This window comes from Sorghum bicolor, chromosome 1, assembly GCF_000003195.3.
Source record: "Sorghum bicolor cultivar BTx623 chromosome 1, Sorghum_bicolor_NCBIv3, whole genome shotgun sequence".
NCBI classification, from domain to species: Eukaryota; Viridiplantae; Streptophyta; class Magnoliopsida; order Poales; family Poaceae; genus Sorghum; species Sorghum bicolor.
Window position 1 is genome coordinate 62369935 of NC_012870.2, and position 25054 is coordinate 62394988.

A 25054-nucleotide genomic window follows, 5' to 3' on the forward strand; every position below is an offset into this window, starting at 1 on the left:
ATGCACTTGGAATCACTCCCAATCTCACAAAGATGTTTAATCTATGAAGGAGATGAGTGGGAGGTGTTTGCTTAGGCTCACAAGGATGTCAAGTATGTTAGAATGCCAAGAGTGTGAGCCCTAAGCCGGCCAACAACCATTTATAGACCCCTCAAACAAATAGAGTCGTTGGCTCTTTCACTGGGCAAAGCACGGGGTCACTGGACGCTCTTAAAGGGGCACCGGACGCTCAGCACCAGCGTCCGGTGCTCCAACGTCAGCCGCGTGTCAGAGTCTAACGGTCACCTGCAGTGCACCGGACGCTTGAGCAAGTTAGCACCGGACGCGTGCGCAGAGAGCTCCGCAAACTTGCAGGGTCACCGGACGCAAGCCACCGGACGCACCCTGAGCGTCCGGTGCTCACCGGACTCACACCCAGAGAGGTCTGCAAAACGGACCTCACACCGGACACGGACCACCGGACGCACAGGCCAGCGTCCGGTGCCTATCGTCCGGTGCCTTACCCTAGCTGGGCCAGGCAACCTGCACACCGGACGCTCAGACACAGCGTCCGGTGTGCAGGTTTAGGGTTTATCGGCGGGAGGGAGAGAGGAACCCATCCTCTCTCTACTCTTCAAACTCCACCTCCTTCTCAAAGTGTGCCAACACCACAACGTGTGTACCAACAAGTGCACGTGTGTTAGCATTTTCACAATCATTTTCTTTGAAGGAGTTAAGTTAGCTCACTAGGTTCTAAATGCATGCACATGAACAATGACACCTAGTGGCACTTGATAACCGCTTAGCCAAAGAATTCCCCTCTTTATAGTACGGCTATCTATCCTAAATGTGATCACACCCTCTATGGTGTCTTGATCACCAAAACCAAAACCCTAAGCAATACCTTTGCCTTGATCTCCATAGGGTTTTGTTTTTCTCTTTCTTCTTTTCCAAGTTGAGCACTTGATCATCTTGTGGTCATCACCATCATCACCATGATCATTACTTGCTCCATCACTTGGCATGTACCAACCTCATTAAGTCTACACACACTTAGTATAGAGGTTAGTACTAGGGTTTCATCAATTATCCAAAACCAAACTAGGGCTTTCAACTATTCAACACTTTTTTCTGGACTGCCCTGTTGCTGAAGTAATCTGGAGGATTATCTTCTTTGCTACTAATTTGAAACAACCAACTTCTATCAACCATATGTTTGGTGTCTGGCTTATAAACCAACACAAAAGGACCAAACGTTTGATTTGGGTTGGGGTGGCTGCTATATGCTGGGCTATCTGGCGTTGCCGAAATGATGTTATCTTCAACAAAATGAAAACTAACTTTATCATGCAGGTTATTTTCAGGGGAGCATACTGACTACGTTTCTGGCCTCAGCTTTAGTGTGACGAGCAAACCAAGGACGCACTCTCGCTTGTTAGCAAGAAATTGGAGATGTTTGCCTTTGAGTTTTCAAGTGCAGGGTGGAAGCATCCTTTTTGGTTGTTATAGTGTCCTAGTCTATGTTTAAGACCTCTGGCTTCCTCTATTTTCCTTCTTTCATGTTCGGTATCCTTGTAATAATTGGCTGCGTACATCCTTGGATGTAGAGACCGGATATTGTTTTATCCTTTGTCTAAAAAAATGAGCTTCAAGCCTTTTTTTTTTCCTCCTTCTGTACGGAGCGTCATTTCTAGACAAGACGCGACACAGAATGATACGAGATCATTTCTAGGCTAGAAGAAATGGAGGTTTGCAGGCCGCGCCCATGCCTGGATGTTAATTACCAGGCCCAAACGAGCCCACCAACAATAGCATGGAGGAATGCTTCTGTTTTTGAACCCTACTAGAGAATCACAATCACTGCGTGAACTATCACTGTTTTTTAACCATATTACAGCCGACCACGCAAACTCCAAAAAAGAAAAAAAACATAACTTTTTTTGTATAAGATTGGAATAAGATTATATTACAACTGTAGATTTAAAGAGATCTAAAACTTTAAAGATGATGCCTTTTAATTTAAGACGGTTTATAGGTCCAAATATTCAATATAAATTTTTGGATCGAAGATTTGATATGATTAACAATATATCAACTTTGCATAAGCAGAGAAGTCTTGGACACTAGAGAATCAACCTAAAAGACAACGTTGTCTTTGACCACCATAATTTGGATCGATCATGTCATTAAGGCCTTATTTAGTTCATGGGTGAAAAGTTTTTGAGTGTCACATCAAATGTTTCACGAAATATCGAAAGGGCTGTTTAGATATTTATTAAACAATAATTATATAACTCGTGTGGAAACCACAAGATGAATTTATTAAGCCTAATTAATAATCATTAGGACATTTGTGTTACTATAACAATTATGGCTAATTATGGACTAATTAGGCCGATTCGTCTATCGGTTTTCTGTGCAAACTATGTAATTAGTTATTATTTTCTATATTTAATACTTCATGCATGTGTTCAAACATGTGGTAGGACGGGGTGAAAAGTTTTTGGATAAAACCTAACAGGGCCTAAGACAGTGGCACAAATCATACGATAAATCATCACTTCCTTATTATAGCTAGTTGATGTAACATGTTAGAAGATTTGGGAAATTAAATCGGTAGGAAGCCCAATGTGTACATAATCCATGACTATACATATCGTCGATATAAATGTTGCCATTAGGGCACTCACAATGCAGACTCTATCATAGAGTCTAAAATTATTTATTACCTCGAATAATGTGGACTTGGAGTCTAAATAGGACTTAGGGCACTCACAATACAGACTCTATCATAGAGTCTAAAATTATTTATTACCTCGAACAATGTGGATTTAGAGTCTAAATAAGACTTGGAGTCTTATATTTTCTACCTCTTTCTTCAATAAACATGCTGCCACATCAGTAAAATACCATAAATAATATGTAATTACTTGTCTTAGACTCTATGATAGAGCCTTGCATTGTGAGTGTCCTTAGAGTCTTATTTTTTCTACCTCTTTCTTCAATAAATATGCTGCCACATCAGTAAAATACCATAAATAATATGTAATTAATTGTTTTAGACTCTATGATAGAGTCTTGCATTGTGAGTGCTCTTAGACCTCTTGAGCCATTGATGGCTTCAATAGGACGTCTTCCGACATCTGGTTTAGCATATTCATTTGCCTCTTCGTTACATATTTGTGCTTTGGTGTAGTTTTATTGTACTTAATTGCAATTACCTCGTGCTATGAGCAGATTATTTACCAGTACAGTTTATCGTAGTTACTTTGTTGTATGTAGTAGTTGTTTTTCGTTGAAAACCTCCCTAAAACCATAATTGGCAGTCACATGCTCTACCCCTTATTAAAGAGAAAAAAGACATTTATAAATGTCAAATCTTTGAACAATACAACCTTTTCTCTTTCTCTTTATTCCTTGCTTGGATATGCCTCTACCTCCATTGGGACATTAGGAAAAGGCCTACATTGTCGCCGCATCATGTATCGATCAACCACATCAAAATTATTGCACCACATAATAGTTTATTTCACCAAAATCATTCCATGCGAAAAACATGCACAAGTCATGTTCGATTATTTTTTTATGTATACATGTGTGTAGTAGAATAAATCAATATACTTTGCACAAATTCAACAAAAAATTTGTATATTTCTTTTGGCCCCTAGATTAATGAACTTTTTAAGTTTTCTTAGGTTAAATTCTTTTAAATTTGGCAGAATTTATAGTATAGACATAAATATTATGACATCAAATAAAATCACTATGAGAATATATATCATGATGTATCTAATGATAAAAATATGATATCATAACTATTAACTTTATATTTTATATAAATTTGGTCAAACTTTAAAATTATTTTGTTAGACAACTGTTAAAGTTGATCGAGAGAGGCTGTTAGTACGAGGCCATTTCCAGAAAGGCCCCGAGGCGGCGGAATCCGATACATTATTTAAAAAACAAAAGAAAAAAGAAAAAAGAAAGAAAAAAAAGGGAAAATAAAATACGAGCAGTGAGAGGAAGCACACAAGAAGGTTCAGATTTGAGAGACTTGACTTGACCCAAACAACCGCCACGGCAGAGGGGCACACCGCACTCCCAGCCATCGTCCTCGCTCCTCGCCGTCGCCCCCGGCCACCCCGTCGGCCGTCGCCCCCCACCCTGATCCGACCTCGCCTAGGGCTTCCGGCCGGGGACCCCCGCCCACCCTCCTCGCGATGTCTGACGTCACCTCTGCCGACTCGGCGCCGAACCGCCGCTCGCCGCCGCCGCCGTCGCCGTCGCCGTCGATGCCGCGCTTCCAGCAGCAGCCGAGCGGGCGCCAGCCGCCCCCGCCCGGCGCCGACCCCTTCGCCTTCGGCGTCGTCGCCTTCATCGGCATCTGCTTCGTGCTGGTGAGTCGTGACCTTTGGGCCTCTCCTACCTCGCTAATCTCGCTGATTCCCACTTGTGATCATTTCCCCCCGATGGCGAGTAGGTAGCTGCTCATTGGCTGGTCCTGGGCTCGATCGGTGGGGCACTACTTGGTACTGTGGCGTGGATTCGCGTTGTCCTGCTGTGGGGTTCGGGGGTTGATGGTAGGGCGTTGCTTGTTTTGGAGGTTAGGTCTGGTTCATTCATTGGGGATGCCAGTGCTGATCTGGTGAGTGCCTACATTCTGCAGAAGTGATGCGCATGGTTGAATTGATTGGGGGCGTTGGGTAGGTGATATGAGCAGATTATTTCAGTTGGCCCTGTTTAGATTACATAGCAAAAATTTTTTGGGTCACATCATATGTGTCGGAAGAATGTCGGAAGGGGTTTTTAGAAAATAATAAAAAAACAAATTACATAACTCGTTAGAAAACTGCAAGACAAATCTATTAAGCATAATTAATCTGTCATTAGCACATGTGGATTACGGTAGCACTTAAGGCTAATCATGGAGTAACTAGGCTTAAAAGATTCGTTTCGTGATTTTTAACCAAACTGTGTAATTAATTTATTTTTTTATCTACATTTAATATTCCATGCATATGTTTAAAGATTCGATGGGATGGATGAAAATTTTTTGGATGGGAACTAAACAGGGCCTTCCATTATTATTTGCTGAAAATGAGTAGATGTTTCTGCCTTTTGCCACATTTGTTTGGGGCACTGTGCCTTCTGGTACTTCTTGCTGCTCCTAATACCTACGGAGTACATGTTTACCACCAACCAACACACTTGAGCTCCAAACAAGTTCTATTTGGGCCCTGTTTGGTTGGGCCTGTTAAACTTTACTGCTGATCACATCGAATATTTGGACAATAGACTATCTACGAAACTGAAAACACAGCTAAAGAATAATTTGCGAGACGAATCTTTTAAGCCTAATTAGTCCATGATTGGACAATAATTGCCAAATAAAACAAATGCTACAGTACATGTTAAACTTTAACACCCCCAACCGAACACCCCCTTGGTCCTGTTGGGGGATTTTTGTATAATAGTTTGGAACTGTTGATGTATGGCCCAATTCATCGTTTTCATCTTATATTTCTATCTTCTCTCACAGTCTTGTATTCTTGGTTGCCGTGTTCATCTTACTCCTCTGTGTGATTTTACTCAGACATTTTTATGTTCATGACATCTGAAGTATCACCTTGGGACTAAACTATGTCCCAAGCAAAGAAAAAAAACTGCACTACATGATGGTAGTTTGTTGCCTCTTGGGGTTTAAGTTTGGTGCCTTGGCGCTGGAATTGTTGGTTCTGTCAGTGCCCTTCAATGATGACATTGTGTATGCTTGAATTGATTATATTGTTCAATCATTGAGCTGGTCTCAATAATGCATTACATTTGCCAATAATGAGTCAATTTATGTGCCTTTAAGTTTCTGTATTTGTTTAGTGGGCTGTGTTTGTAGATATTGCTGATTGCTTTCTATCCGAATGAAACATGTCAGCAGGTATCTTTCTTCAGTTATTGTCAGCAATGTAATAACTTTTACTCCTAAGTCCTAAGTTCTAGTATGTCTCTATCACTCCTTTGAGGCTTTTCATACAATGGTCAGAACTATAGACTGTGTGGGTCTTTATCAAGTTTCTGTTTTATGTCATGTGGTATTGTTTCTATCACTATTTTTGCCCTTGTCAGTCTCCCTCTCTTTATACTCCCTCTGGTCCTGTATAACTGGCGCGGCAAGGTTAATTCCAGAGACCAAGAAAGTATTAATTGCATGTTAATAGTTGCGACGCATGCATGAACCTATTGAGAGAAAACACTTCCTACCTCATCGCTCATTGGCGAAAAAGGCAACCTGCTGAGAGTACGCATGCATGAACCGCTTCGTTGCTAGCCTCCGTGCATGCAACGCTTTGTTCCTGGCCATCCGTTTAACAACACACTAATTAATTTACTCTCGGTCTCCCCGCTCCGCCAGATATTATGGACAAAATGAAAAATGTATGCACGCCACATATATAGGACCGGAGGGAGTAGTTTATTGCAACAACCTTTACTTTTCAATGTTCTATGACAACTATAGAAGAGGAAACATCTTAGTACTTTAGAATGCTTCCTAGTTGGTTTGTATCCCCACTTTCTCACAAGTGACTAAGTAACGAAATTACCTTCTGAATCATCCTACTTTTTAATTTTAAAATACTTCTCTGGATTACATATATTGATATATAAACCTACCTGTTTTCAATGCGAAATATTTTTAGTGGTACTAGGTGATAGCTTATGCAAAACCCTCTTCTGAGGCTATGGGTGAGCTTGGCAAGGAAGTGAGGAACATTTAAATGATACTGTTGCATATTCATGTTTAGTTTATCCAAGATGTAGACATGCTTTGAATTTGATGCCCTGCCTTGGTTAAACAACAATATGTTCTGAAAATTTATCAATTTTGACTCATATAGAATGCAAAAGGTCAACATACATCATTTTGCTATCTAGTTAAATTGATAAAATAGTAAAATACTAGGAATTTGCAAGAATAAGTTACACTATCCTGATAGTTTGGACAAAGGATACGCCACAGACTCTGCAAGGTCCTGTATATCCTTTAAGATTTATTATAAAAGATGGCTGCATGTGCTTGTATGCAGGATCACAGTACTAAAAAAATGTTTAAAGCAAGGTACTTTCTGGCTTTCTGCTAAGTAAGAAAATTCATCAAGATAAAAAAAAAGTTCAACAATGTACACAGTTAAGCATGGCCTAGTTATGAGCTTTGTTTATTTTCATTTTTGAACAGAGGCATGTGAAGCTAGTGAAGGAACAAAGTTGGGATTGAGTATTAATGTTGCGGAGAATTCTATTATTTTTTAGGACAATTCTTCACATGAATCTGAAACAGTGTTGCTCAAGTCCTGCCAAGGCACTAGGCACTGAGCCACTGAGGGGGAAAAGATAGTTCCAATTGGCATACCCTTTTCATAGGCTATACTGTAGTTTGTAAAAAGCCATCACACCCTCTGACCCTTGAAAGGTCTGTAACCAAGCTCCTGAGACTCTAGTTCACCTCATCTTCCTTTGAGATATAACGCATCAATTCTGAGGTTCCATGGACAGCGTGCGCTGCCAATGAGCGAGCTATGTAAATTGTCATGACCACTGCAAGTCTGCAAGTCCCCAGGTCCACTACAACAAGTTCTTATTACTTTGCTGATGGAAACACAGCAGACAATCGTCTTTGAGGAAGAAGCAACTGTTGCTGGCAAGACTCTCAGCATGAAAGGAGGATGTGTAGCTCTGGCAACATTAGCTGTCGCACAAAGAAATGTATTTCAGCGATGCTTTGTTTGGTGCAACACATTGGGCCTGTTTGTTTACCCCTCAGCTTATATAAGCTCAGATGGTCAACAATCACCTCAACTTCCAAGCCAGCTTATATAATCCATGCCCCCCCCCCCCCAGTTTATATAATCCTATAAGCTGCCTTAGACCACCTTATTTCAACTTGTTTTCTTCCACACCTATTACCTACAAGCTAGGGGGTAAACAAACTGGCCCATGGTCTTCCATGTAACACTCTAACCTAAACACAGATGTACACTATCTTATTAAGTCAAATGATGTATTGGTTGTGATATCTTTTGGGGATTAATTTATTAAAAGGTCATTGCTATGCTAAAGTTTACAAGTGCCAGTTGATATTAACAATTAAGCTAGTCAGTTTCATTATGATTTTTGGCTCCTTTGCAGTTTGAATTTTTTTCTTTTCGTATCCTATTTTTTGTGTTTTTATGGGTGGTTATTTTAATTATCTTAATCCAGTGTCTGGCATAATTAGGATCACATCCTCTTCTGCGTTAGTATGCATCAGTTGGAGTAGCACTCTGAATTACAATAAACAGAAGTGTAAAGTCGATATGTTTTTCCCCATTCTCTCTGTCATTGAGGCAAAACGACTGTACAAGCATATTGTTGATTGTTGACCTCTTTGGTATTGACTACCTTGTGCATTGGTAATATGTAGATTTCACTCTCAGCCCCATCAAGTGTTTTACATCAAGTTCCTGAAGGACATGTTGGGGTATACTGGAGAGGAGGTGCTCTTCTGAAGACAATCACTCCTCCAGGTACTCTTCTTTTTCTTTCTTTTCTGTCTTTGTTTGGTATTTGTCCTCTTTTTTAATTTTGTTGGTGCATCTTAATTAACTTTTTTTAATCTGCTTCTAGGGTTTCATCTGAAGCTCCCTTTGATCACCCAGTATGAGCCAATACAGGTTACACTTCAAACAGATCAGGCGAGTGAGAGTGAATAACACTCTTTTCCCTTTGGCTTCTGATCCTATGTTTCCACTGAAACCATAGTTGTGTTCACCTGCAAACGGTGGCTGCTTGTTTCCCTCATACGGTCATACCAAAAGCTGCATCTTCTTGTTTTGATCGCACCTTGTTTGATTTTCCTAGCTGCAAACTGAAAGATTACTGTATTTCTATTTAAGATGAGCTTATGATAGATATAGATTAGTCCACTCAGCATGCTAAACATGAGTTTTATGGTAGACATATTTATGCTTTTCATTGTGTTAAATCAGGTCAGAGATATTCCTTGTGGAACAAAAGGTGGTGTTATGATCAGCTTTGACAAGATAGAGGTATAGTGCTACTCTTCTTTTTATTACAATTCTATATTTGTTTACAAAGATGACCATCTGCCTGTTTCTGAACTGTTTGATTGGCTGTTGTGTGTGCAGGTTGTGAACCGCCTCCGCAAAGAGTTTGTGCATGAAACCCTACTCAACTATGGTGTGCACTATGACAAGACATGGATATATGATAAAATTCATCATGAGATTAACCAGTTCTGCAGTGCTCACAGTTTGCAACAAGTTTACATTGACATGTTTGATCAGGTTAGCTGGTCCTTTTGGTTTGAAAATTTTGGCTGTGTATGGACTAGTGCATGCAATATAGTTAACCTTAAACCCACATTTGTAACACACCTTATCTGTTCTGCAAAAATTACAGATTGATGAAACAATGAAAGAAGCTATTCAAAGAGACTGTACACGCTATGCTCCTGGAATTGAAATCATCAGTGTTCGTGTTACGAAGCCGAACATACCTGGTAGTATCAGAAGAAATTTTGAACTTATGGAGGAGGAGCGTACCAAGGTATGCACTTCATGTGACCAGATCATATGTTTAAACTGTACTCTTTAGACACAGTAACTTTTAGTGAGTCGTGATGGTTATTAACTAAACTTAAGTGTTGAATAAATTTCTCTAATTGATAATAGGTGTTTCATTTTTCATGATTAACTGAAATATAGGAGTTGCATAGTTGAAGTTTGCAAGCTTTAGAAGGTGGTTCCTGAACTTCTTAAGGAACTGACTGCATATATGCCCTAGTAGTACTTCAGTATTAAACTTCCATTCCTTATCTTTTGTATGGTTTTATTATAAACTTCTATTCTGTATCCTGTCCATCATGTTAAAGCTGTGATGCTTAAATCACCCAACATTATGCAAACCATGATATCCATGGACATATTTGTGAGGCTAACTTCATACTTGAAGATAAAATACATCGTTCATATTCATATGCATGAACTCGTTGATCTAGTACTTAAAAGAACTCAAATGTTCATTGTATCTGCTCATGTGTTTTACTTGAATTTATGTATTCTGTACCATGTAGGCACTGATCGCCATTGAGAAGCAAAAGGTAGCAGAGAAGGAGGCAGAAACACAGAAGAAGATTGCACTGTCTGAAGCAGAGAAGAACGCACAGGTGAGCAAGATCCTGATGGAGCAAAAGCTGATGGAGAAGGACAGTTCCAAGAGACAGGAGCAAATTGATAATGAAATGTACCTTGCACGTGAGAAAGCACTAGCAGATGCAAACTACTACAGGCACGGATGGCAATACCATATTCTTTTCAAATCCATTCTGCTCATGTATGCCTCTTGTTTCTTTTTAACCACTAACTGCATTTGGTTTGGTCTGTCCAGGATCTTGAAGGAAGCAGAGGCTAATAGGCTCAAACTGACACCTGAGTATCTTGAGCTGAGGTTCATTGAATCAATCGCCAATAACTCAAAGATTTTCTTCGGTGAAAAGGTACTGACTCAGACCTGCTATGTGTTGTCTTTTATGTATGGTTTCTTAAGTCATGGGCTGAGCTGTGAACTACTACTCTGCAGATTCCTAGTATGATCATGGATCAAAGGTTGCTCAAGAATTACCTTGATGCTGTTCCTAGGAAGGACCATTATGAAATGTAGAAGCGTTTCCGTTTGTTGGAAGCAAGAGACCTTTTTTTGTGTGTGGTCCCACGCAGTAGGTAGGATTCCCACGGAGCCGTTCAGTACATCAGTAAGCTAGGAGTCATCAGGATCCTCTTGAAGATGAAATTAGCAGTTATGAGATTTTTGGCTTGTTTTGTGTAGTAGATGCATTAGGGCAACTGGAGCATTCGCATGTGACCGACAGTGATGCAATGCAAGCAGTGCAAATCCTGTTGGGTATATCTTGCTAGTCTTCAAAACTGATGGTCAAGGCTGCTGGGGTAGGCCTGCTACACAAGCTTTGTAACCACTGACCCGTTTGCTAGGGCTCTAGCACCTAAAAGAACTCCGGCTCTGGTTTCTTACGTGGAGTTATGTGGAGTGACTTCTTTGATGGGAGTTTGAAGGTGTTTTGAAAAATGTAAGACAAAAAGTACGTCTAGTGATAGTTCTGCAATAATTTATATTAGGTTTGTAAATGGTCAAACTGAAGATCGTGATTGATTTAGAGCATCTCCAATAGTCTTTCTAAAGCCCACACTTAAATCATCATTTGAAGTGCCATTTGTATAAAAAATTGTTTTTATCATTTTACTCTCCAATATTTTTTCTATATCTGTGTGAACTCTAGAGAGTTATATGCTATTTTTTCAATAATATAATGCTATGACAATGACAATAGAGCTATTTTTTCTTTCACTACTGTGTTACTATTTTCATGCATCTAAGAGGAAGGCATGGTCTGAATATGTAAAAAGGGGGCTTGCGAGATGTGCATTTAGACAAGAGTAAGTTGCACTAACATTCCTCATCCAGGTTTCTAAATTGTTTATCTAAATCCCTAAATATGCCTTGTTCGGATACTCTAACTAAGTTAGAGGTTAGAGTTATTCTCTAGCTCATGACTAGCCCTCAACTAACTCTAGCCAAAGAGATGTTTAGATGCAATGGTTAGATTAATAATAAATGTACTTTTCTAATCATTTGGCTCCTTCCCAGCCGGACTTGCTATGGTCGGCTGTTGTATGGTCTTCTCCCACTTACAAATGACACAAACAGATCATCTTTACAAATCAAGCATCCATCAGCCCTGATCATCTTTACAAATCAAGCATCCATCAGCCCCGGGAACCCCTCCGCCGCCGGCGCTTGTGAGTTGAGGTTGAGATCCGACAGTCCACCCAGTGACAGCTGCAAGCCCCATGCGTTGGGAGGCGTCGCCGCGGTTGGGAGGCGGCGGCGCACATAATCGGGAGGGGCCGCAACTGGTTTTGTCGCGAGTGGGGATCCTGTGCGACCAGAGCCGATCCCTTTTTTCTGTGGGCTCTACCTCAAAGAGCTTCAAATAGTCCAAACAAGCACATCTTTGGGAGATAGTTTTTTGGGTGGATTAGATGCAAATAACTCTAATCTAACTCTTATATTTAGATACTTTAGAGCATCTCCAAGGAACTTTGCAAATAAATTTTGCATTTGGTGTTGTTTGCAAAGTCCCAAACTCATTTGCAAAGTCTAAAAATAGTCCAACTCCAAGGGACTTTGCATTTAGACTTGGCAAACCCAAAGTGTGGACCCCACCCCTGATTTTTTTTTTCACCGATCGCGCCCGCGTGTTTTTCCCTTCGCGCCATTTTGACGTACGTCGTGCGTGCCAGTCGCCGCCCAGGCCAGGTCGCCGCCAGTTGCCGCCCAGCCTAGGTCTTCGCGCCAGTCGCCGCCCAGCCCAGGCCGCGTTTGTCGTTCGTCGCCGTCGTCGTTCGCGTCAGTTCGGCTCCGTCCACCTCCGTCGTCGTTCGCGTTAGGGCGGGCGCGCACGGCAGCTGGAGGGACGACGGGCACGCGCGGCAGCTAGAGGGCGGGCGCGCGCGCGGGGTACGGAGGGCGGGCGCGCGCGGCAGGGAGGGCGGACGGGCGTAGAGAAATCGCGCGGGGTGGGGGGGGGAGTCCGCCGTGGAAGGCTGAAATTGTAGATGCAAAGTGGTGGGAAGGTTTGCATATATGCAAAGCCTCAACCTCTATTTGCAAAGTTAACCAAATTGCAAACCTTATTTGCAAAACCATTGGAGGGGTATTTTCTACTCTTTTTTACAAATAGGGCAATACAAAGTTTGTTTGCAAAGCCCTTGGAAATGCTCTTAGGGCTATTTGAGCCACAAATAACTAAATCTAACTCTAATCCATGGATCCGACCTATGTACCTATCTCATCCCGGTTCAAAATGGCCACATAACAGTCTCGCTCCAACGTGGAACAAACGTGTGTTGATAAAAAAAATGTGGAACAAACGTGTATGCTTTATAAAAGAGAACGAAGATAGTATAAAGGACAGACCAATAGCTTGGGTATTTTTTTTTTTGGACACAACAAGACTTGTTATTTGGTCTTCAAATTGTCGTCGTGCCCAGCCCAAGCACGGTCCTATGGGACTCACCGTGCCGTGCAGATGAGCACGTCGGTCCGCTGTGCGGTTCCCATGTCGGTCCGAGGGTGCTACAACCATGCCGCCGTCGTGGACGAGCTCTGGCCGCGCATCTGTCGCTTCCTAGACGCATCCATGGGGACGCCCTACCACATGCCGCACCGCTGCCACCGGAGCTAGCCCAATAGTCGTGTCCCGGTACTGTGGGCCTGAGTGCCGCCCAGCAGGCCTGGCCCATTTAGCCCAGGAAGTCCAGAATCACCTAGGCCTTGTTTAGTTCCGAAAAGTGAAAACTTTTCGGAACTGTAGCACTTTCGTCTGTTTGTGACCAATATTATCTAATTATAGACTAACTAGGATCAAAAGATTCGTCTTGTGATTTACAGCTAAACTGTGTAATTAGTTTTTATTTTCGTCTATATTTAATGTTTAATGCATGTGCCACAAGATTCGATGTGACGGAGAATCTTGAAAACTTTTTGGTTTTTGGGGTGAACTAAACAAGGCCCTAGGCTTTGTTTAGTTCCAAAAAATTTTTGCAATTTTTTTTAGATTTTTTATCACATCAAATCTTTAAACACATGCATAGAGTATTAAATATAAACAAAAATAAAAACTAATTACGTCGAAATTGACGAAACGAATCTTTTAAATCTAGGTAGTTCATAATCGGACAATATTTATCGATTTCTTAATTTTTTCTGGAACTAAACAAGGCCCCACTCCCCACGCCGCTCATAGCACCCAAGCACAAGCACCAAACCAGTGCGGTGTGCTCTTCTCTCAGGCGGCGGCGCCCATGGCCAACCAGAATCCGGCGCCGTTCGTCTACCTCGACGTTGCCACGGCGGCCGACGCGCGGCGCCGCGGCATGGATCCTCAGGACCTGGAGCGGAGCGCGCAGGGCGTCCTCAAGTTCCTCTACATGTGCCTTCCCGACACGCCCGTGTACGCCGGCGCCGCTCTGTCCGCACTCCCCGCCGCCTCCCACGACGACGCCGAGGACCGCATCAGCGCGCTCCCTTTCTCGCTCCTCCGCAACATCGTCTCCCGCCTCCCCGCCAAGGACGCCGCGCGCACCGCCGCGCTCTCCCGCCGCTGGCGCCCCGTCTGGCGCTGCACGCCGCTCGCCTTCGCCGACGCGCACCTCCTCCCGGGGGTCCTCGAGGGCCACCGCGACCCCACGCGCGCCGACACGCCGGCGATCGCCGACACCTTCTCCCGCGCCATCGCCGCTCACCCCGGCCCCTTCCGCGCCGTCCACCTCGTCTGCGGCTACTACGCGGACGCCGCGCGCCAGCGGCAGCTCGCGCGCTGGGTCCAGACGTTCGTCGCCAAGGGCGTCCAGGAGCTCATCCTCGTCAACCGCCCGTGGCCGCTCGACGTGCCTCTCCCCGCCACGGTCCTCGGCATCGACACGCTCACCCGCCTCTACCTGGGCCTCTGGAAATTCCCAGACACCTCCGCTCTCGGACAGAGTCAGAGTGGCGCTGGCCCGGTGTTCCCGCACCTCCGCGAGCTCGTCCTCTGCTCGGTGGTGGTGGAGAGCCGCGACATTAACTTCCTCCTCGCTGGGAGCCCTGTCCTGGAGAAGTTTGGCATAGTGGGAAGCAGGGAGAAGATGATGCGTCTCCGCCTCGTCGGCCAGCATCTCCGGTGCGCGCAGATCCTCATTTCAGCTGTGGACAGTGTCGCCGTGGTGGACACCCCGAACCTCGAGCGGCTCATCCTGTGGGAATCCCTGGACTTCAACAGCTCTTGCATTAGGCTAAAGATTGGCAAAGCCCCCAAGCTGCATATACTTGGATACTTGAGTCCTGGAATTCACATGCTGGAGATCCGGAACACTGTCATCAATGTAAATACAATTCACAATTGTGTGGCGGTTTCTTTATTGCCTTTGCATGTCTGACCATTGTATTGGTATAATTTGAGTTCAAAAGCATTTGTAAATCAACCACTGGTGCCAATGTCTGAACATTTTTCTGCTGCTTATGTTTCGTATGCATTCCAGGCCGGGATAAAGGCGACCCCAAGCACCATGGTTCCAGGCATTAAGATCTTGGGATTAAATGTGCGCTTCGGAGTCCGTAATGATTCCAAGATGTTACCGACTTTCCTCAGATGCTTTCCCAATGTTGAGACACTACATATTGTGGTACTAATAATGCATATTATTTTGGCTTGTTCAACCTCATCATACTTCTGTCACAATTTCATCGTCTATCACCTGTTAAGCTACTCACTTATTTGTCACTTATTTGTGCAATTTGCAGTCTAGAAAAACTGACGAAGTCGCTGGCAAGATCAACCTCAAGTTCTGGCAGGAGGCCGGTCCCATTGAAAGCATCCAGTCCTCCATCAAGATGATGACTTTCCGTGAATTCCGAATGGAGCGAAGTGAGATTGCCTTTCTCAAGTTCTTCTTCCAAAGTGCCAACGTGCTGAAGAATGCCGTAATTGTGGGGTCCAACGGAAGTTTCACATCCATTCCTGAGGTGATTAACAAAGTGAAGACTCTGATTCCTGAAAATGGGCCTAGTAATTCCTGCAATGTGCTGGTCTATGAAAGTTCAGATCCAGATGGGGGTGCAGTCTTTAGTTTGCAAAAAGGATTTGATTTTTCTGCTAGTGATCCTCTCAATTATCAGTGAAGTCAATGGTATCTACATAGAAGGCAATGTTCTAGATTATTAACGTGCTTTTTATGAAGCTTATGTTGATCCTACTGTCACCTTTAGCTTTAATTGCTGAAGTTAATAGTACTGTATTTCTTGCATGAGTACTGTTAGTCAGGTTGTTCCTGCTATGAACCATTGAATCGACGTCTCCGTATTTCACTGATTTAATTTTGCTACATGTGGCCTGAAATTGACGTTTATTTTCTTGAAATGTCCTTTTATATTTGGTGAAAACTAGAAGTATAGTCTGAGCTATTATTTGGCTTGTTATATCTGATATTCTCTTCAGTATGCTGAATTTGTTACTAGCAGACTGTGCATCTTGAATGACCATGCAGAGTTACTAACAGATATATGAAATGCGTGAATGATCAATATTGGCATGTGTTTTGTTGAATACATTACTTAAACGGCATAAAAGCCTGGAATTTCAGGTCTTGTCTGCGTATTCGAAAGATTTTGCATGGAACTTTGCAACATGTGTTTAGGGGTTGTGTGCTTTTCTTTTTTGTGCTGCAACATCTTTATGCCGTGCATGCTTTGTTCAACAATGACTGGATTAGTTGCTAAACTAATTGCAGTTCTTTAGTTGACAAAACTGTGCACTGTTTTGTCAGCATCTTATATGACTTCTTTAGCTAACCTTGGCCTCACTCTGGTGATACTAGCGCAGATTATTTTGTCAGCACATCTGTTGAAAATTGGAGGTATATTCTTAGCTACTACTCGCTCCGTCCCAAAAAGAATACAATCGTAAGTTTTGGGCAAGTCAAACTTTCTTAAGTTTGACCAAGTTTATAGAAAATAGTATCAACACTTATATCTCCAAATAGATTTACTATGAAAATATTCAATAATTATATCTCCAAGTTTTTCTTACTTTGTTCCATGAAATGTTCGTTTAATTTCTTGCACAAACTATCTCGCCTGAATGCCTGATTAAGTATGCAAGTTTGAAAATTCAATTATTTATTATCTATATGTAGTTCTGGTTTCGTCTAAGGTTGAACAAAATCTCTGATGTGATGAAGCCCCTTTTGGAACCACAGAAGTTTGACCTGCCTATATATTTCATAGTGCTTAGCTTCATATCTCTGGAAGTGGTTACAATCCTATTGCACTATCTACCTGCAAAGGAATATGCTATATTATTGACATGTATTTATGAAATTAGTAGTGGTCATTATCTAAAAAAAGAAATAGTAGTGGTAACTTTTTCAGTTTTATGAATTTTGTCGCTTGTTAGTAATTTTCTATGGCAACACTATATATGGACTTATAAGCATTTTATGCCACTTCTTTGGATACCCACAGAGATTGGATATGTTCATTAAATTAAATACTAAATATATGTATTTATGTCTGGTTGATATTGGAGCTAGCTTTTGTTTTACTAGCACAACAATTCTTTCAATATGGGGATTTGCTTGCTTGCAGCTCTGCATCCTTAATGATAAAGCAGTGATCTATCACATCAATAATCATCAAAGCTTATTAAGACCTTCCAAGTTAAATGAAATCTGTCGTTGATTAATTGGGGCATGCATTTTGATGAATGTACAGCTCTTGCTCCATTTCTTTTTTAAAAGGACTAAGGAGTATTAGGTTTACAAGACATTTGATTTCTCTTATATTGATGTAACTTTCATAGATTTAAGGGCCCTTGTTTAGTCCCCTCTAAGGCCCCATACCTGCAAGGAGTCTTATTTCTAGTAGGATTCTGCCTTTAGTCCTAATAGAATTAGAAGTCCTAATAGCACACCTCTCTTGAGTCCTAGTCCAAGTAGGATTTGGTCCTACACTAAAGTCCTAATAGCGCACCTCTCTGAGTCCTAGTCCAAGTAGGATTTGAGTCACCATACAACATGGATTGATTTCAAACAATCCCTCATCTGTGTTGACTTACTGCTCCAGTTCATGTAAGTATGCAGATTTTTGTTGTTTGCATATTCTTCATCCTGAACGGGTTCCGTTGTCATGGATCTAGCTAGTTATTCGAGTTAATTGTATGGTCTTACTGCTCATCTGAGATGCGTGAATGATTAATGTAGATGCAGACATGCATTTCCTGTGAACCATATATCTTCAACTGTATAGCTTAATCTAACTAGATGGACATCTTGAACCAACTCTGACTTGCCATGTTATTTCTTCTTGGGTCTGGCTGTGTATTTGAGTTTTGCTCTTAACTTCGCAACGTAAACTGGTGCTATGCTTGCTTTTCCTTTCCTGTCCTACGAGGTGCTGAAGCTGGTGGCACTACATGTTATGTCAGCTATAGTAGCATGACATGTTATGCTTAAGCTGTTAGGTGCAGTTTTTTTTTTAATTTCAATAACATTACTATGGATTAAGCATCTTATTGTATCACTTGTTTGGCAAGCCGTGTCCTGACAGTAGAGAATTTACTAATTATCTGTCTTTATGTTTGGTGATCATAATTGGAGGTAGATTCTTAGGTACTACTACTATTCATGCTGCATTGCCAGTTGTTTTTCAGCATGCTTTGGTTCCATCTTCTCTGGACTTATTTCTTATGCTATGAAATGAGTGTGCAGTTGTGCAGCTTTGGTTGATTAACCATGCACAGGTACAACAACTCAACAATTATCAAATAGCCTTTCACAGTTCTTCTAAAGTGAATTTTGCATGCACTTGTGCAATTTTGGTTGGTTAATCAGATGAGAGGCATCCCACACAATTTCCTCTGCATGTTGTTCCATTTGGCAGTAGATTTTCTTGACCAGTAATTTTGTGCCTCCCATTTGATTATGCGCATATCTTGGTTGCATGTTGACTGCAATCAAAGCTGTAGTCTGTCGTACGGTCTTTGTGCCTTCTTTTACTGGGAAATCTAAACCGACGCAATTCGCATGGCGATTTGATTGTACTTGCACCCAAGTATATTTGAAATGTGATATCTTTGGCCAACTGTATATGTCAAAATCCAAGCAATTTCTTACTTGCACAAAGTTTCTTTGATTCTTGTATGCTCAAATTTTGTTCTGTTTCTCTTGTTGCTCGGCTGTTCATCTGAGGCAGCAGTCATTATGTGCACACTGCATTCTGGGCTCATGTGTTACTATATTTGTATTTCTGCATGCAGTGCATGTTTCAGTTCAGCCTGCTGGATTGTATTCCAGACTGGCGTAATATCACTGCTATGTGCTATCCACGATTTCAGGTTACTGCAATCTGAAACAAATGTATCCATAGTAATTATGCACTGATAGTGATAGCTAAGCATTGAATTTTAAAAGATGTAATTCTCCATGATAAATCTTTGTCGAAACAGTCCCTCGAATACTTGGTGTGGTCGGTGAATGCATGTGTGAATGACACAATGGATTTCTAGTATCTTGTACGGTGGTTTCGTAAATGATATTGTAACCTGGTGTCCAAATTTCGGTTAGTAAACATGTATAAGCTTTGATATGATCCAAATGCAACTTGCAAAGATCGCCCATTATCTAGGTGGCCATGGGGTCTAAATGGAGTCTGGTTAAGCGGTTCAAGCAAAGATTTGAAGGCTTTACTTATGCTACGGGCTCTTGCTACTTGCTAGTCAATGTGGGTTAGCAAAAATGATATCATTTTTTAAAAAGATTTTTTCTTGTACGAATTATACAATCATCCATCGGTACATACTTTGGCTATTCTGTGATTTTACCTCTTTCCGGTCAAGGCTCAATCAAACGAAACCGTGGGTCTTTGTTTAGTTGGCGAACAAGAAAAAGTTTTTGGTATTATAGCATATTTTGTAAATATAGCAATTAATGTTCAAATTATAGAATAATTAGGTTTTAAAAAATTGTCTTGCAAAATACATATAAATTGTATAATTAGTTAATTTTTAAATTTATATTTAATGTTTCATGCATGTATCAAACTTTCGATGTGATGAGATGAAAAGTTTTTCGGTAGAAACTAAGACTTTGTTTTCGATGTGATGAGATGAAAAGTTTTTGGGTACAAACTAAGACCTTGTTTAGTTCTTTGGGTGAATTTTTTTTTGGTACCGTAGCATTTCTGTTTATATTTAATAATTATTGTCTAATCATGAACTAAATAGGTTTAAAAGATTCGTCTCGTAAATTACAGGCAAACTGGGCAATTAGTTATTTTTATCTATATTTAATGCTCCATACATGTGCTGTAAGATTTGATGTGACGGAGAATCTTGAAAATTTTTTGAATTCTGGATAAAACTAAGGCCTTGTTTAGTTGCAGATTTTTTTTTGCAAAATTGACACCGTAGCATTTTCGTTTGTATTTGATAAATATTGCCCAATCATGGACTAACTAAGCTCAAAAATTTCTTCTTGCAAATTACAGGCAAATTGTGCAATTAGTTATTTTTTATCTATATTTAATGTTCTATGCATGTATCGCAAGATTCGAAGTTTTGCAAAATATTTGGGAAGTAAACAAAGCCTAAACATTTAGGGGGTGTTTAGTCAAAAAAATGCAAAATACAAAATACGAACTATTTTGGAACGATGGAATGCAAAATGCCAAATTTTCAAGGTCATCTTTAATTATATTCAAAATGTAGAATTTATTGTCATCATGAGAGTCTCGTGAGGCTTTTTTGTGGGTTTTTTTTCTCTTGAGGCTAAAATAAAAAATTAGAGAATAAATATTTTTTTACTAAAAAATTTATGTTTAGTTTTATTTTATAAAATAATGAATCAAAACTCAAAATTTTTAGAATAGGAGGGAAACTAAACACACCAAGGCCTTGTTTAGTTCACCCCAAAAAGCAAAACGTTTTCAAGATTCCCCGTCACATCGAATCTTACGGCACATGCATGAAGCATTAAATATAAATGAAAGCAAAAACTACTTACACAGTTTAGCTGAAAATCGCGAGACGAATCTTTTAATCCTAGTTAGTCCATAATTAGATAATATTTGTCACAAACAAACGAAAGTGCTACAGTACCGAAATCCGAAATCTTTTCGGAACTAAACAAGGCCCAAGTATTAAAACAAAAATCCTATCTAGTAGCCTATCGATCCATCCTCTCGCATCTTTCCTCTCGTGTAGTGCCAGACTGCCAGCCAGGCCGCCGCCGCCGCAGCTGTCTCGTGCGGTCGTGCCTCCGCATCGCGGCTCGTCTTGGAGCTTCACCTGATCCCTGAGGTGCGGCACCGGCGGGTGAGGCATATCGGCGAGGCGGCACCAGCGGCGGAGTTCGGTCCCAGAAGAGATGGCGAGGGGCCCTAATGTCGCGGGCTTGATCGAGGACGATGCGGTCTCCGTCATCACGGAGGTAATCGCTGAGATCTCGTGATGGGTTCAGGTTAGGTTTTTGAGCGAAGTTGCGAGATCGGGTGAAATTGGTAGGTTCGGTTCGTGGGTGGATCGAGAAGGAAAGGGGGGCCAATCTACCCGATCTCGTAGCAAAGTTAGCTCAGGCAGCACCTGCTACATTAAAGTATGGTACAATGGCGCACGGAGTAGAGGGGAATCGATCGGTTGTGCATACCGCATAGTGTTGATTTGCTCTTTAGCGGATCCGATTGATTGGTGCATCCCATGTCTAGGCCTACAGAGGCATCATAATCAGAAACATGCAAAGGTACCTTCTACCTTGTGCAGCAATTCAATTTGACGTCTTCATTAAAGAAACATGAACGCAGTTAGCTTGTTCAGCAATTCAGTTCTTAGGTTCTATACTGTTCAGTGTTCCCAGTCAAGAAAGAAGTAACTAGCCGCAGGCTGGTAACTGTAAGTGGTAACTTGAAGCTGCCTTTTGTTGTTGGGCCAAGCTTGTGTTCCTTTTTATTTTTTTGATAAATGCCTTTTGTTGTTGGGCCAAGCTTTTGTTCCTTTATATATATATATATATATATATATATATATAAGGTGGAAAGATCAACCAAATTGATTGAGGATTGTTGGAGTACCCTATTTTCCTTAACAGCAGGTTCATTAGCATGTCTAGGAAAATTTCTAAACTCTGTTACAACTACATAAAGGGTCTCTAGAAGTCTATAAAGCAGTTTCCCAAAATTGATCGGTAGTAGTCCGGTCGCATGCACTCGAACAATAATATTCCAGAGGGGCCCTCCAAAGGTGCATAGAGGATGGAGCAGAAGCAGCAGAGCCTTCTGAACTAAGGATTTGGCCTCTTTGGTTCATGGTCTGCCAGACAACTCAGGAGCCTCTTCTTCACCTGTGGAAGGCCAAGATGCCTCTCAAAATTAAGATCTTCATGTGGCTGACTTTACAAAACTAAATTCTAACTAAAGACAACCTCTTGTGTCTGCCCCCAGATAGTCTGCATCTCATCTCTTTTTTGAATTTCCAGTCAGTAAATATGTGTGGAGCATTCTTGCCTTCACCTTTGGAGTGTCTGTCAGATCATCCTCTTTCACCCAATATTGGCTCAAGATCTAAGTGGAGTTTACCAAATGGCAAACAAGTGTATGATGTTCATTTGGCTGCAATATGTTGCGTCATTTGGAAGACAAGAAACACCATCTATTTTGAAGGAAAGAGAACTAAATCCCCCACGGAGATCATCTGTTTGATTTGCTCCTTGTTAACATATTGAGCATGGTGTAGAGATCCTGAAGTTGGTGACCCTGCAGTTTCATCAGCAAGGTCAGAAGGAAGATGGAGCAATGTCTAGGAAGATGGAGATAACAGCTTCGCGATCACCAAGACAAACAGCCTGCAGTGAGGATGTCTGTTTGGCGTGCAGTTTGGAACGGCCTGTGTGCTGTAACAGCCGATCTGGGCTTGTAGTAAGTCTCATTCTTCATAGCTTTGGCGGCGTGAATTCTTAAAACTTGGTCACCGTTGCTCTAGCCTTAGGATGTGCTAGCGTTTGGTAGTTTTGGATGCCTTTTGTCTGAACCCTGGGTGTTCAGTACAACAGGCAGCTCGTTTGGTTCTGGTTAAGCATGTACTATGGATTGCTAAACTCGTGTAATTACGTTGCTTTTGGTAATGAAATTCAGTTTGTTCGTGGTGAAAAAAAGTTCATCAATGCTTAGATTTTGCATTTAATTGTTCCCTGTTCCCATTCTTTTAGTGGGCGTTGTCCGTTCACTGAAACAGCCTTTAAATCAGTGTACTGTGTTGCTTGTTGTTGGACCAGTTCGTGTTCTTTGTTTTGGATAGAGAGACGGAGACTCGGAACTTTATCATACGCATGTGCAACTAGTTCGAGTTTTGTCTCATAAGGTTGTGTTGGTGAATTGTTTCTGTCGGATTGATCAAAAGGATAAATTAGACTATTGTTGTAGTCTGAGTTTTCATGCATATATGTTCGTTGTCAGAAAGGTTATCACTGCTCCCAGTTCATGTACTTGCCAGATTGACACTGAAAACATCTTAACACATTTGTTTCTAACAAAGGATTTAATACCCATTTATTCTTGCAGTGTTTTCTAGATGGTAGACGCCATAACTCATGTGCACATGTCAAATAACTCTTCAAGGACACCTTTTTTTCAATAAAATAAAATAAAATAAAATCTTTGTCAGTCATTTGCTGTCACTCATTTGATATTCTGTTGAACTTGAACATCTTTTTCAGTCCTATGATTATGTCTCCAAGTCCATGATACGTGTGAAATAATTAGATGGACTCAAAGTTTGTGTATCCAACTGCATGATTCTTTTTTCCCCCATAACTGCAGGGCTTAGTGGTGTGTGAGATATGTGGCAGTGGCAGTGCCCCTCATCTTATTGCAAACTGCGCTAGGTGCAGTGCGCGTGAGCATTGGTACTCCTTTTCTTCTCTCCTAGCCCCTTGTTCTTCACATACTAAGCTCTAGGCAAATGTACATAAATATACATATGTTCATCTGTCAACATGTGCTGATCAATTGCTAGACACATTTGTTTGTAAGGATGTTTGGATAGTAGTGAATGATAACAAGAGAACAGAAGGCTTTGCCACAGATAACTCATGTAAAGATTATATAACTAAATAAGGATATTTCCATCTGTGTTGGTCTGTACAAAATGGCCACTATCTGTCAAAACGGTGAAATGGATGAATGGATTGCATTTTCTGAAAGCTTTTCTGTTTTCTATTTCCCAAAAAAAAAGGTACTGTATGCAGGTGTTGACGTTTCTGATTCCACGCATATGGTTTTGTAATAGTTGCCAACGAAAGGCCAACAGGGCACCCAGATCCTAGCCAAGGTAGCGACTTCTTCTGCTTGTTGGTAGTATGTTTTACGTAGCCATCGCCTGATTGCCTGAATGAAACTCTGGATCACTCACCTCCCCTGCAGCCTGCAGGTTCCGGACATGGTGTTGGGCACCAAATCCCCGACTGAAGTTGCAGGGTAGTAGCTGCTAGTGTTGTACTCCGTATTGGGTTGTTTTTTGTGTGGTTGTATTGGCTTCGCTGGAGCAACTGTCCCCGTGTGGGCTTGGCACTGGTGCTAGCATCAGAAAATATGTCGGATATTCTTTCACCGCGACTGAGCAATTTATAACATTGAGCAGGTAAATGCGATGGACGCTGTTCAAAGTTTCCTTATGAATTAATCTCCACATCAAAACTGTGCCACCCTACCTCCAATGTACTCTATCAAATGTAACTGAGGAACAAGCTTTTGTTGTCCCAATGCAATCAAGTAGGTGGGGGGAGTGCTGCTCCCCTCCGATTAACTCTAAAAAAAAAAGAATTGAACGTAGAATGATACCCAAATTTTCCTTTTCAGTGGCACATAATTTTAGCTCTAACAATAGAGCACACTGCCCACGGTCAGTTTTGAGGCTCATCTCCCATCATGATCATTCATCGCATAAGATAAAAGTGGCTTTGCTCGGTTGTGATTGCTGCGGCCGGCAGTGGGCAGTATGGCTACCTTCCCTTTTCCGCAGCCAGTTTGTTCAGTTGAGGAGGTTAAAATTTTTTGGGTACTGTAGCACTTTGTGGTAATTATTGTGTAACAATGAACTAACCAGACTTAGAAGATTTATTTTATAAATTATAGATAAACTATACAATTAATTATTTTTTATCTATATTTAATATTTTATGTATGTGTCCTAAAATTTGATGTGATTGGAAATCTTGAAAAGTTTAGAGGTTTTGAAGTGAAAAGACCTGAATCCTTCGTGAGCGTGCTATGCCGTACGTGTCCTATTAGCATGCGAAAGTCGAAACCGAGTTGGTGCGCTAGTTCTGTGATGGGTGTAAATGTGATTGATGGAAGTGGCAACAGGTACAGGTTTGAATGCACAAGATCTTGATTGGTTCACGTTGGAACTCATCCGGGCACATAC

The 25054-nt window shown here is 41.4% G+C and overlaps 3 protein-coding genes across 5 annotated transcripts; all 3 read left to right on the forward strand.

Moving 5' to 3' along the window:
* LOC8066287 (erlin-2-B) lies at nucleotides 3864-11281 on the forward strand. The gene is made up of 9 exons (XM_002465074.2): nucleotides 3864-4376; nucleotides 8432-8534; nucleotides 8635-8702; nucleotides 8997-9056; nucleotides 9156-9314; nucleotides 9430-9576; nucleotides 10103-10317; nucleotides 10417-10525; nucleotides 10609-11281. The coding sequence occupies exons 1-9, from the start codon at nucleotides 4200-4202 to the stop codon at nucleotides 10687-10689; spliced, it is 1119 nt and encodes a 372-aa protein (XP_002465119.1). The 5' UTR covers nucleotides 3864-4199; the 3' UTR covers nucleotides 10690-11281.
* Nucleotides 13867-15992, forward strand: LOC8066288 (putative F-box/FBD/LRR-repeat protein At5g44950). The gene is made up of 3 exons (XM_002465075.2): nucleotides 13867-14969; nucleotides 15126-15269; nucleotides 15388-15992. Exons 1-3 carry the CDS (start codon nucleotides 13911-13913, stop codon nucleotides 15763-15765), a joined length of 1581 nt encoding a protein of 526 aa, XP_002465120.1. The 5' UTR covers nucleotides 13867-13910; the 3' UTR covers nucleotides 15766-15992.
* Nucleotides 20814-24324, forward strand: LOC110431690 (histone-lysine N-methyltransferase ATXR6-like). Of its 3 annotated transcripts, XM_021451047.1 has the most exons (5): nucleotides 20814-21068; nucleotides 22393-22548; nucleotides 23449-23534; nucleotides 23864-23959; nucleotides 24052-24324. In XM_021451047.1, exons 1-4 carry the CDS (start codon nucleotides 21006-21008, stop codon nucleotides 23952-23954), a joined length of 396 nt encoding a protein of 131 aa, XP_021306722.1. In that variant the 5' UTR covers nucleotides 20814-21005; the 3' UTR covers nucleotides 23955-23959; nucleotides 24052-24324. The 3 variants fall into 3 exon arrangements, with proteins under 3 accessions (XP_021306722.1, XP_021306724.1, XP_021306723.1); XM_021451049.1 differs by lacking the exon at nucleotides 22393-22548; XM_021451048.1 differs by lacking the exons at nucleotides 23864-23959; nucleotides 24052-24324 and having other exon boundaries at nucleotides 23449-23754.